Source organism: Notothenia coriiceps, unplaced genomic scaffold (assembly GCF_000735185.1).
Source record: "Notothenia coriiceps isolate Sejong01 unplaced genomic scaffold, NC01 NC01_scaffold00014584, whole genome shotgun sequence".
Taxonomy (NCBI): Eukaryota; Metazoa; Chordata; class Actinopteri; order Perciformes; family Nototheniidae; genus Notothenia; species Notothenia coriiceps.
This window is the reverse complement of record NW_011347285.1, coordinates 1-12,922: the sequence shown is the minus strand read 5'-3', so window position 1 is coordinate 12,922 and position 12,922 is coordinate 1. Positions and strand designations below refer to the sequence as shown.

Below are 12,922 nucleotides of genomic sequence, written 5' to 3'. Positions count from 1 at the left end.
CTCTCAAGTCTCCTCTCGAGCCCTCTCTTGAGTCACCTCTCGAGTGCCCTCTCAAGTCCCTTCTCGAGTCCCTACTCGAGTCCCTTCTCTTGTCCCTACTCAAGTCCCTACTCAAGTCCCTACTCAAGTGCCGTTGGAGGTCCCGCCAACTCCATGTCCTGTCCCGCCTACTGCTCTTCTGCCGGGGGTCCTGCCAACCCTGTGTCCTGTGCCGATAGAGGCCCCGCCGACTACTCTTCTGCCGGGGGTCCTGCCAATTCCATGTCCTGTTCCGTTGGGGGTCCCGCCAACGACTCTTCTGCCGGGGGTCCTGCCAACCCCATATCCTGTCCCGTTGGAGGTCCCGCCGACTACTCTCCTGCCGGGGGTCCTGCCAACCCTATGTCCTGTGCCGTTGGAGGTTCCGCTGGGGGCCTGCCAGCTCCATGTCCAGTCCCGTTGGAGGTCCTGTCGACTACTCTCCTACCGGGGGTCCTGCCAACCCTATGTCCTGTCCCGTTGGGGGTCCCGCCGACTACTCTTCTGCCGGGGGTCCCGCCAATTCCGTGTCCTTTCCCGTTGGGGGTCCCGCCGACTGCTCTCCTGCCGGGGGTCCTCCCGGCCCTGTGTCCTGTCCCGTTGGGGGTCCCGCCGACTACTCTCCTGCCGGGGGTCCTGCCAATCCTATGTCCTGTTCCTCTGGGGGTCCCGCCGTCGACTCTTCTGCCGGGGGTCCTGCCAACCCCTTGTCCTGTTCCGTTGGAGGCCCCGCCATCACCTGTCTCGCCGGGGTTCCTGCCAACTCCTGGTCCTCTTCCGTGGGGGATCCTGCCGAAGCCTGTCCCACCGGCTCCGGTTCCTGTTCGGCCGACACCGGGTCCTGCCCGGCTTCCGGAGCTGTTGGCCTTTGCCCCACCTTGGACTTTGCCCCGGGCCGTCCGCCCGAGTCCCCCTTTTTGAACTCTGCCTTGCCCCCGGGCCGTCCGCCCAAGACCCCATCCTTGATCTCTGCTTTGCCCCCGGGCCGTCCGCCCGAGACCCCTTCCGGGTCCTCCGCTGTGCCCCTGGGCTGTCAGCCCAAGCCCGTCCTCCAGACCCCCTGCACCCACCCTGTTGGCCCTAGTTTTTCTGTTAGTCTTTGTGAGTTCCTTGTTTTTTTGGACTGTGTTCACTGGGAAGAGTTCTGTCTGTAGCCTTGAAATAAAGGTATTTTCTTTTAATCTGCATTTGGGTCCTGCTTGCCTCTCTCAACCCTGACAACTTGAGTACTAGTAGTTAGTTACTCTTCAACACTGAAGCTGATGAATGGAAGTCCAATATTCACCAGTCTTTTAGCTCTGTCAGTTTGATTTCTAACACATTAGAGATGATAGCCTTTAACTTGAATATACATTAAGGCTCTGATTGTACTGCCATCTAGGGGTCAGAGCTTTCTCACAATTGATTCTGATGGGGGTGAGATACAACTTGGCAAATGCAATCCATCAGCCATGTGTACATTTTAGTGTTCAGTTTATTTTGACAGTGTCAGAGATTTGTTGGAGCCCTGAGAGTCAAGTCATAACAGTTTTCTCCATGTGTTTAGTAAAAAAAAGTGTGTTACTATAATCTTTCTATGTTCCTTTTTCCAGGTTTAATTATACAGCGAAAAATGGTCTGCCCAATTTAGAAATTGAAGTAGTGGAGCTTTTACGGAGGAAAAACCCTTTATCTATATTTGCTATTTCCAACACTTCTTTGCTAAACTTGCAGTAACCCTCCCTTTCTCCTCTCTCTGTGTTTAAATATGCAACCCAAACTCTACTCTTCGTCTTTCACTCTGCTGACTGTATGCTCTCTGTATGACAGACTGAACTTTCTTGCAAGAAATACAATACGACAAAGACAGCTGAATGGTTTGATTCTCTATCCACATTTGATAAATAAGTTCCCGCCACAGTTACCTATGATTTTCCATGTGTAATCGTTTTTTTCACCTATAGGCAAAAAAAACGTTTTTGATCAATTTAGATATGCATTACAAGATTGATTTCCCACTTGAATGTCAGTGCTTCCATAGAGAGGAGTTTATACAACTCTATGCATGTGTTGTAAAGGTGTTTCCATTTTTGCGTTGTGAATCCCACATGAAATGAACAAACAAATGATGTCTGACCTCACTTTAAGGCTCTTCACGTGTTGCACAGTGAAAGCGCTGCCTGGCTTTAGTGGGAGGCCCCCCAGCTGCAGAGCTCCATGCTGCGGGTCCCTCTGAAGCACCACCTGCAGGGCTTCCTCCAAAGAGTCCACGTCTGACAGCCGCAGATGTTCAGGCCCGATCCAGCCATCCCCTCCCTCATCTACTGTCAGAGAGTTGGTAATAACCTACAACAGAACGTATCCACACTTTTTCTAGATATTCAAACATATCGATGTAAGAAATGAGGAACACATACAATACATAGAATATTCTTCCTCACCTGTGGCGGCTGGTTGTCCACTGGCACCACAGTGATGTTAAAGCAGATCCCAGTGACTGTTTTGCCCAGGTGGTTGGTGACAGAGAGAACAAATTGTACATACTGAGGGTAAGGGCCAATGTCCATGACTGGAGGCATGTAGGCCACTTTCATGAAGTTCACTGCATGCTGGAAAAAACATAAAAATAAAGATTTATTTGGATGAGTCTCACTAAATGTACCTATAATGTATTCGTAAACAAATAACTAAAATGTGTACCTGTGTGAAGAGCCTCAGCACTGGTGCGTTGGAGTCTTTGGAGAACTTGGGTATACTGTCGACTAAAAACAACCTCCCAGCATCAGGACTGCTGCTCATGAAGACAACAGAATGTAAATTACACAAAAGGTTTTCACGCTGGTTTCCCTTGTAATTTTCAGAAGGTGAGGACATACTAACCTGTGAGGACCAGTGAAGAAAGGCGGAGTTGTAACCGTAAAAGTGAGCTCACTGTCTGGAGACTCCTGGTCTACAAAGTGCAGCTGTTGCCGTGTTATATGGACCACTTCTGTTTCTTTGATCACAAGACAGCGACTGGAACCAGGAACCTCTTTGGGTGGTTGGTCTGGAACAGGCTCTATGTGCACCATCACCACCTGCACCGCATGAAACCATAATAGATCACTGGATCCAAAATCAATCAATACTGTAATGCAATTTAATAGTAATACTAAAAATCCTAGACCAAAGCTGTTTTTTCCAATGGATTTTTTCATTACCTCTTTTTTAGCCATGCTAGTGTTATAATAGTAGGGTCAAGCAAAGTAAGGGCGCCTATCCATTCAAGAGAGAGAGAGGGTGGTACGTGTGTGGTGAGAGTGATGGAGTATATACTGTATATGGAAGTGAACGGGACTAGCAGAAGCTATCAATCTGTAAACAAAGTTAGCTAAATTGCAAATAAATACATTGGCCTCCGAAGATAAAGCTTGACTGTCTGCCTCATTGAGTGTGTTATTTAACCCCTGGACGACTATCCCCACCAGTGTTGTAAGAAGCACTTAGATCTTATACTTAAGTAAAGGTTATACTGTGTAGAAAAAATTTGGTACAAGTAAAAGTTCTGCATTCAAAATGGTATACTTATGTATGACATCTAAAAGTACTTGTTATATTGGTTAAGGATCAAATAACTTTAATTACTTGTTATACTGTCAGGTTCCATCATCAATAATAGTATCATAATGGATTAGTTGATTACATTTTTTTATTAATGATAACTAATCTTGTCAAATAAATGTAGGTGAGTAAAAAATACAACATTTGCTGCTAAAATGTAGTGGTACAAAGTAGCATACATTGAACATACAAGTACAAGTATCTCATACATGTACTTAAGTACAGTACTGCAGTATTTGTACTTAGTTACTTTCCAGCACTGTCTGTTACCCACTTGAGGCTCTGACAGGTTGGGAGGGTCATGGAAATCTGACAGCACCACCTCAAAGGAGTCATCAAACACCTCGTTTCCTAGGTGACGATAGTAAACCATGGACTGAGACAGGTCTTTCTGCAGAAAGTGGCTGACAGGATAACCTGGGTTAAAAACAATGAAAACATGACCTGGTTAGGAAACAGAAACAAACCCCATGTAGGGTAAATAGTGAAACAATCCATCTTCTGACCTGTGAGACCTGTTGGGGGCATCTTCATGACTTCTCCTGCCTGTGGGGGACGGGTGATGTTAAACAGGATGTAGTCGTCGCTGGAGTCCATGTCTGAGGCCTGGAGGGTGGAGCCTCTGAGCAGAGCCAGCTGGCCCTCAGACACCTCCAGCAGCATGTTGGTGATGAGGAACGGAGGGCTGTCGTCCTTCGGCAGGATCTTGATCGGGAATTTGTGTCGAGTCTGATGGAGGCCGTCAGTGATGCGGAAGATGATGAAGTCTTTGGTAGAGTCGCTGTCATCGTGGTGATAGCGAACCAAGCCCGCTTTGAGGTCATTGACAGTGAACATGAAGCCCTTTCCCCCTGGATTTTAAATGAAACAACCAAATAAAACTACTTGATGGCTTTCCACTACTTATTTGTACAATCGACTCCCATCTTTAAATCGTAAACCTTGTCACTTTTGTTGAGCAGTTTATACTAGCACTGAGCAGGATTGTATAAAGTGGAATGTGCAATACAGCTGACTTTTCTGGATTCTTCTGGAGCGGTGGGCACTGTCATGGTCTCGTATAGGTGAATGACATAAACATGTTGGTTTCGTGAAAGTTGAAGTCAAACAGACAAAATATTCTCTCCCCTTTTCTCCTAATCCATCTATATAAAATCCTGTCTGAAAATGAATTAATGAGATTTGGCCATTTTGTGATGTCACTAAGTTTATTGGGTTGTGTAACCACCAGCTAATAACCAACCAGGGTAACACTAGAGCACCATTGTGTTCTTTTTAACCAAAAATTGCTCAGAGGGGCGTGGCCAGCAGCAGCTCATTAGCATTTAAAGCTACAGACACAGAATCAGCACTTTTGGAACAGGGCTGAAACAGAGGGGTTTATGGCATACTACATTACATTACATTACATATCATTTAGCTGACGCTGTTTTCCAAAGTGACTGACAATAAGTGAAAAAACAATAAAGAAACAAACACCGAACAACAAGGAAAGTACAGATATAATAATCGAATTTAATCACTTCAAGCAAGATCATACCATATTAAGTGCTGGTGAATCAGTTATAAGACCTGAATAAACTCAACAAGTGGTTCTTTTTTTTTTTTCAGCAATAACTTAATTGCCAAGGTACACTCGAAATAGATATGCAGAGTTTCTGCTGTCCTGATGTCAATGGAGAGCTCGTTCCAACATTTAGGAGCCAGGATAGCAAACAGGCGTGTTTTTGAGGGTACCTGGGTCCCACTCGCAGTGATGGAGTAGCAAGCCGATTGGCTCACGCAGCTACATGCTACAATGCATGATCTGTTGGGTATTTGGTAAAATAAAGGAGCACACTTTGAATCCTCATGCTTTATTCCACTTATTGTAAGTTGCTTTGGACAACAGCGTCAGCTAAATGCAATGTTATGTAATGTATTTCAAGCCAAACACTTTAGAGATGTTGTGCGTATATCTGAGAACTACAATATAGTGTTGAAAAAGAGTATAATAAGGGACCTTTAAATGCTGTGAAAAGACTGGATATGACTTGGTTAATTAACAATATAATCATGCCATTGTTCAAACCTTGTCACTGTTATTTTATAGTTAAAGGCACCGTGCCTGCTGATGCATCAACTCATATTATATATATTGACAAATCTGCAACATACACAGACAGATTCTCAGAGGAATGTACTTTAACTTTGGCCTTATATGAGTTTTTTCTGTGTCCACTGGCAGTCATGTTCATACCTCTGACAGTGAGCCGTCCGTGCTGCAGGCCGTCCACAGTGATGATACGAACAGCCTTTATGTTATCGTTGTCCACAATCTGGAACTGATCCCACATGATTGGTCGAGACTGACCCTCCAACAGACTGAGGCCTAAAAAAAGAAACAACTTAATTTCTTCAATGCATTTGAAAGACCTTTGTGTGTTTTTAAGGTGACGATGCTAACATACCCATGTTCCAGGACACTCTGGGTGCATTCGTATCTGCATTCCTAACAGACATGTGAACCGTCATTGATGGGCTCTTCTCAAAGAAAAAATCATGAACCTCCAATTCCACCTATATGGGAGGAGTACAACGATTTTCAGAAACCATTGACTAAACCAATCTACATTTTGTATAAGAAAGGTAAATACTACCTCGTAATTCCTGCGCTGGGTATGTGAGGAATTGGGAGGTTGATAACCAATGAGCATGTCGTTGAGATCGAGCCATGTGAAGGAGGAGATTGGGCGAGTGTGATCGGAAAGATGGGTGATGAAACCGTCCACAGGCGGTTTAGTGATGTTGAAAACTAGAAGCTGTTGGGGAGTTTCCTCGTCCTCAGAGTCGAGAGTAGCAGTGGAGAGCGGAGTGAGGATGAACTGATCCACCTCCAAGATAAACATGGACACGAAGGACGGCTTGGGAGGCTGGTTGGGAGTCGCACCAACAACCCGGACTGGAATCCAGACCTGTTCAGACTTCACAAAGAAAGCAAACCAACCAGAACTTATAATACATATTTCTTATGTAGGGTCTTCAGTGTCAACAATTGAAAAGCTCCGGCTAAATACTATAAAGCTGTGGGCATAAAAAATATCAAATAGAAAGTTAAAGTTTGTTACAAGTGATTAAAGTAATTTGTGCTGACATTCAACCAGAGGTACTCAAAAGTAGCAATACTAAAGTGTAAACAATCTACTTAAGTAGAAGCAAAATAATATAAGCATCAAAATATACTCTAAGTACTCAAAGTAGAAGTACTCGTTATGTAGAAGGGCACATTCAAACATCAGGTATATAATATTAATTATTTTGTTGAAGTGACTGGTGCAATAATGTGTTAATGATTTGAATTTTGTACTTGAGAAAGGTGGGGATTATTGAGATGAATGTATACACTACCATTATGCTCAATCTAAAATAACATATGATAATGCATGGGTCAATTTATATTTTGTATCAACCTAAATCTGCAAAGTTACTAATAACTAAATATCTCAAATAAATCTAGTGCAGTAGAAAGTACAACATTTGCCAAAAATATTTAGTGAAGAACGGTACTCAAGTAAAGTACAACTACCTCAATCTTTTTTCTTAAGTAAAGTACTTGAGTAAATGTACTTGGTTACATTACACCACTGCATTCAAAAAAAGTTTGAAGCAAAAATGTGACACTGTAAACCCAAAATATTGCTTTTGCCTTATAAGACCTGAAAAAATACACTCATGTAGAATCCAAGTGCTAGTGGTAGTAAAATACAAAATTGTAGTAGAAAGGAATATAAAAGTTGTTTTATCAAAACAAAAAGCCAAACTACCTGATATATGCTGCCGCTCCTGAGGTCCTTCAGGTCCAGTCTGATTGCGATGTAGTCCACGTCTGGAGATGGAGGGTCTATGTGCTGATACCTCAGCCCCATCATCAGGAAGTCATCACATGGAATCTTTGTGAATTTGACCAGCTTCAGACCCTTCAGGCAGTCCTCAGATTTACACAATGCTCTGGCTTTATTTTCTGAAAACACAATCCAAGAGGATTCTTATTCTTCTTTTATCTTCACTTATCACAGCCAATTCACCAAAGGCTCACTCAACTGATTCCACACTTACCCAAAGGGATAAACCAAACTTTCCAAACCAAGCTATCTTTTTATCAGTAGTTGGGTGGGTGCATATCATTACTTTCTTTATTCTATTGCAATTTGTATGCATCTTATTCTTCTCAGACAAACGTTCATACTTGAGCATCTTACTCGCTTTACAGTTTACAAATACAATAGGTGTGTCATCAAATCAAATCAAGTTTTAAGTGTAGATTTAAAAACCCCTAGGGTCTGGGCCGACCTCACATGGAGGGTCAGAGTGTTCCAGAGCCTAGGGCCAGCTGCTGCGAAGGCTCGGTGCCCTCGGTTTTTGAGCCTGGTCTTGGGCACTACCAGCAGCAGCTGATCAGCCGACCTTAAAGCTCTGGCTGTGGTATAGCGACGGCTGAGTTCTGCTAAATAAGCCGGAGCCAGCCCATTTAGTGCTTTAAAAACAAATAAAAGGAGTTCAAAATCAATTCGGAACCAAATTGGAAGCCAGTCTAATTGACGCCTGGTCCATACCCACATACAGAGCGTTGCAGTAATCCAGTCTCGAGGTAACAAAGGCGTTAATAATAACCCTTTCTAGGTCTTTAAAAGATAAAAACAACTTGGTCTTGGCCAATAGTCGTATTTAAAAAAAGCAGATCTTGACTACGGTGCTGACCTGCTTATCAAATTTAAAAGTGCTGGTGAAGGTCACTCCAAGGTTCATGACAGAGGGGAGAATGTTTTTATTGAGGGAGCCCAGAATTGCAACCGGGGAGTCATGTCAGTAACATATGGACTGAACATATTTTAACTAGGATATTTAATATAAACAGACATGTATGGCATCGTAATAATATAATAGAAGTTAAAGTCACATATGATTTTGCAGATAGGGGATTTATTGTTTGATTTTCTACATCTACAGGATAATGCTTAGTTTAATGTTACAACAATTTAGGACTTAAAGTACAAATAATACATGATAACACCCTTACTAAGCAGCTATTATTTCTGAATCAAATAGAAATAAGGCATTTGTAAACTATTACTTTTACTACATTTGTTTTAAATTGCATTACATATGATATTAGGGTAATCCAAAAACAATGGAAAGTAATCAGGTTACATTACTTTTATGTTTTGATCGTCAGATTAGGTTACTGATGGCATTTTTTGACATTGAATTGTTCTGTAACAGATTGCATTATTAATGTAACCCCACTAAACCTGCTGAAAAATAAGATCTGTGGAAAACTAACCTGTTTGATAAATGCACGTTTTGTTCAGCCGGATAATCTCCACATGTCTACCCTACTTTTATCATTTTCAAATCATAATTTTAATCTGATATATGATCGATAGATTTATGATTCAAAAATTATTTTACAATATTCCAAAATCCTATGGAGAAATCCCATTGCTTTTTTGTCGAGGGAACCCATGCGCGGCCGGGTCGGCCTACACATATACGTCATCACGTCATCACTGCACCAGCTGTTATTTCTGAATCAAGTTAATTTTTTAATTGTGTATTTTCTTTCTATCGATGGATGAAGTTAGCATATGTTACCTAGCTGCTGGCGGAGGTGGATGAAGCTCTCCGGCTCGTCCCCTCTTACAGTAGCTCTCTCTGGCTCTCCGGTCACCAGCTGTCCGTGGGCTGGCAGGTGGGTGTCATAGTTACTCATATGGACAGTACACTCCAGGCTGGACCTCTTCTCATAGTGGAAGGACACCACATTGCCATCCACAGCATCAGAGAGGCTGTAGAACTCAGGAACCTCCAAGAACTTTGGCCCCAGCTTTATGATGCTGCAATCAGGTTCAATAATGTCCACATGGAGAGAAAACACCTCCATGTAGGTCTCTGTCTCTGTGAACCTGGTCAAAATAAAAACACATGGTCAGGAACATGAAATAAAGATATATAATATATGATAATATGTTTCCCATTTGAAGGACAGCCTACCTGTACAGGCGCAGCTTCACATCGTCCTCCTTTAACAATGGACAGCCATTATGGACATACTTCACCTCATCAGCCAGATAGTGGCAATCAAATACCTGCACAAATAAAGGGAGACATTTTAATGTAATGAGTAACTCGGCTACTATTATATGCAAACTTACAGGGCATAGCTAAATTAACTGTTTACATTTCACAAAATATTGTAGATAGTGGTGGAATGTAACTATGTACATGTACAATTTGGAGGTACTTGTCAATTCTGCTACTTTATGCTTTTATATAACTACAATTAGGAGGAATTGTTTTTACTTTTTACTCCCCTAATCCATTTTACAAATGTAGTTACTAGTCAGAATAAACAATCAACCAACAAATCACTATGTTTTATTATAGGTTAAGCTACCCAGCAGTATATCAAGTAATTTAAATAATCCACACCTTGACCAAGTTCATTGACATTAATGCATTCATTATTATAATTTGTACTTGAAGTATATTTTGTTGCCACAACTTTTGTTTTGAATACAGGACCTTTAATTGTAACAGAGTATGTTCACAATGTAGTACTGCTACTTATACTTAAGTAAAGGTCTGAGTACTTGTGTGTAACTCTGATAATGCTTATTTTTGATGAGAATTACATATTTACCACATGGTAACAATAAATACCACTTCATCTGCCAAGGAACAATTAAATAGCAAAACAGATATTAAAGTAACAATGTATTACAGGTCAGTCATTTTGAAATACCGGTACTCCCTCTATACTCCGTAACCTTTTATAGCGTTTTCTTTCTGTACTTACTGAGGAAATAGAGACAGTGTTAACTAATTTAATTCAATATCATTTAAAATTGTTAATTGCAATCAATTGCTAGCATAACATAAACAGTATTCTAGTCAGAACACATTAGGTCCAAAGAACATGAAATGTGTCATTTCCACCAGCAAGAACACAATTCAATATATTTACAGTACACAGTTTTCAATGTTCTGAATTAAAAGGCTTATTGGCAGATGATGACCTGATAAAATGTTAATAACAAACTGTCTCAAATCATACTAACAGTTGAATTCAACAGTGTACATGAATTGTCTCTTCCTCATAACTAAACTCATGATTCATGTCCCTTTGTTGTGTGCATACTAATGGCATGATTCAACTTAAATACTTAACTTTTTTCCTTTTAGCATGAACCATAACTCATTCCTGACATTCAACAGATCACTGTATCTGTCAGCATGGAGTCATTAGAGAGAAGACTGCCTGGCCTCCACAGGTCTCAATAAAAGACTTGAGATATGGAAATATATCTCCAAGCCAGATGTGTAAGGGATAGAGAGACATAAACCCAAGTGTACAGAGAGCCTAACATTACTTAAACCATTAGGCTTTACACCTAAGGGACCTAGATGATCAACTTCTAAATGTAGAATATGATGATCTTTCTTGAATGACTATATTTAATGAATAATTTGTTGTTGAATAACCTCTGTGTTAGAGGGGGCCTGTTACACCTGCTACTAGGTCCATAAGGCAGTTATAATGTATTCACATGGTTGATAACTCTAGTGGCTATAGTAAATATGACCGGAGCAAAGTCAAGGGCAGTAGTTCAAAACTCAACACATTGATACCATTAAGTTAAGTGTAACAAACGTAGTTCATTCAATTCAAACCATCTTATCCTATCCAAGCTTTTTGTTGTTTTTTATAACAAAATAAATCAAATGAAAAAGGTAGGCTATTTAAAACTGGGATCGTCTTGTTTTCACGAAATGCAGGTAGGTTTGCTGATTACATTTCAAAACAGCTGGTCAATGAAATGTATAATATATTGCCAATGGAGCATGCAGTACCACCCAGCACTGAGCACTTGTTATCATCACCAAAGGACTAATCGTATATGACATGCTTTCCTACATGTTCGCAGTTTAACAGTGCTATGAAGCAAGCCTTCATCCTGATTATACAACACCTAGTAAATGGCCTGGAACTAACTGTGTTTTTATTGTAAACGTTTCTTTCCATTACCTGAGGCATGAGTGTTCCAACTCGTTGAGTTATGGGCTCATTTAACACCACCTCCACTTTGCAAGCATCCTTCTGACGGGGGATATGGAACTGCAGGTCACCGTCCTGGAGGAAGGCCGACTGACCTCGTTTCACCTTTAAACCTTTATTGACTTTCACAAGGGAACTGTGCGAGGAGCAGGTCAGTCCCAGCAGAAGAACTGGAAGCCAGGTCCAGGCCAGTGTTAGACCCCGTGAACCCATCGCTGTCCGTCACGTTCAAGGAGGAGCTCCAAACTGAAGCTTTCCCAAACACACAGTTAATTAAGTAAACCACGGTGTATTTCTCTTAAGAGGAGGCTTCATTTCCCTTTGGCTTAACCAGTTCACATGATCGGTCAGAAGCTGTAAAGTAATGAAAAGAGTTTCAGTCAAAGGCATCTTTAATTTGTATGAAAAACATCTATTTGACTCTCTATCGATTTTTTTTTTTAAATGGAGAGAATAACATTTCTTAAAGCAAATAATAAATAAAAGAAAAACAACATTTGAGGGGGCATGTACAAATCTTATGTATTTCATTTAATACATTAAAACACAAGATTCAGTAGTAAGTGACAATTAAAATATAATGGAATCATTTGCAGGAAAGCTATCGGACATTATGTATAGTTTTTAATCATTTTCAAAATGTCTCATTTATAGTTATCCCTTTTGGGTAAACAGACTTGTAGGCAGTAGTCGAGTTGAGGGGGGATGGGGGGGGATGGCATCCCCCTTAGGTATTAAAATGGTCAAAACCATCCCCCTTATGAAACGGCCATCCCCCCTTCCCATCCCCTGTTATTTGATCAATTAATGTGGAAATATTGCCAATGTTTAATTTTCAACATTCTACGTCCACATTATTTTAGCCGCTAAAATACTGTTGACGAGGGGTGCACATATCACGATCACGAAATTGATGTCAAGTCAGTCAGCGTCAACGATAGCAGCGCAGCCTGTGCAAGCATCATGGCCAGTAAGCGACAAGGACAGCTTGACCTGAGGGACTACTTCGGCTTTAAGAGGACAAAAAGTACCACTGAAGGTAAGTCAAGAATACTTTTGATATGTCACCAAATGTGTAATCTCTGGACAGAGGCGATAACAACAGAGTTATAGTTTGGGAGCTTACGTTTTTTTTCTTGTTAACTAGCCTAACGCGAGGCAGCTAGTACTAGCTGCTATAGTAACCAACGTCAGGTTAGACCTTTCTTATATTCACAAAGTTAATGTCAG

General features: G+C 41.3%; 1 protein-coding gene across 1 annotated transcript; it reads right to left on the bottom strand.

Annotated features, from left to right (window-relative positions):
- Nucleotides 1-2,120: 2,120 nt before the first annotated feature.
- LOC104948567 (FRAS1-related extracellular matrix protein 1) lies at nucleotides 2,121-12,043 on the bottom strand (the record flags this gene model as incomplete). Its single annotated transcript, XM_010774769.1, has 13 exons — nucleotides 11,663-12,043; nucleotides 9,628-9,722; nucleotides 9,229-9,539; nucleotides 7,401-7,597; nucleotides 6,237-6,560; nucleotides 6,048-6,156; nucleotides 5,837-5,968; nucleotides 4,104-4,448; nucleotides 3,872-4,014; nucleotides 2,878-3,074; nucleotides 2,698-2,788; nucleotides 2,439-2,606; nucleotides 2,121-2,343 (listed from the first exon to the last, which is right to left on the bottom strand). Coding segments are annotated over exons 1-13 (2,578 nt in total), but the record flags the coding sequence as incomplete, so codon positions are not given.
- Nucleotides 12,044-12,922: the final 879 nt, after the last annotated feature.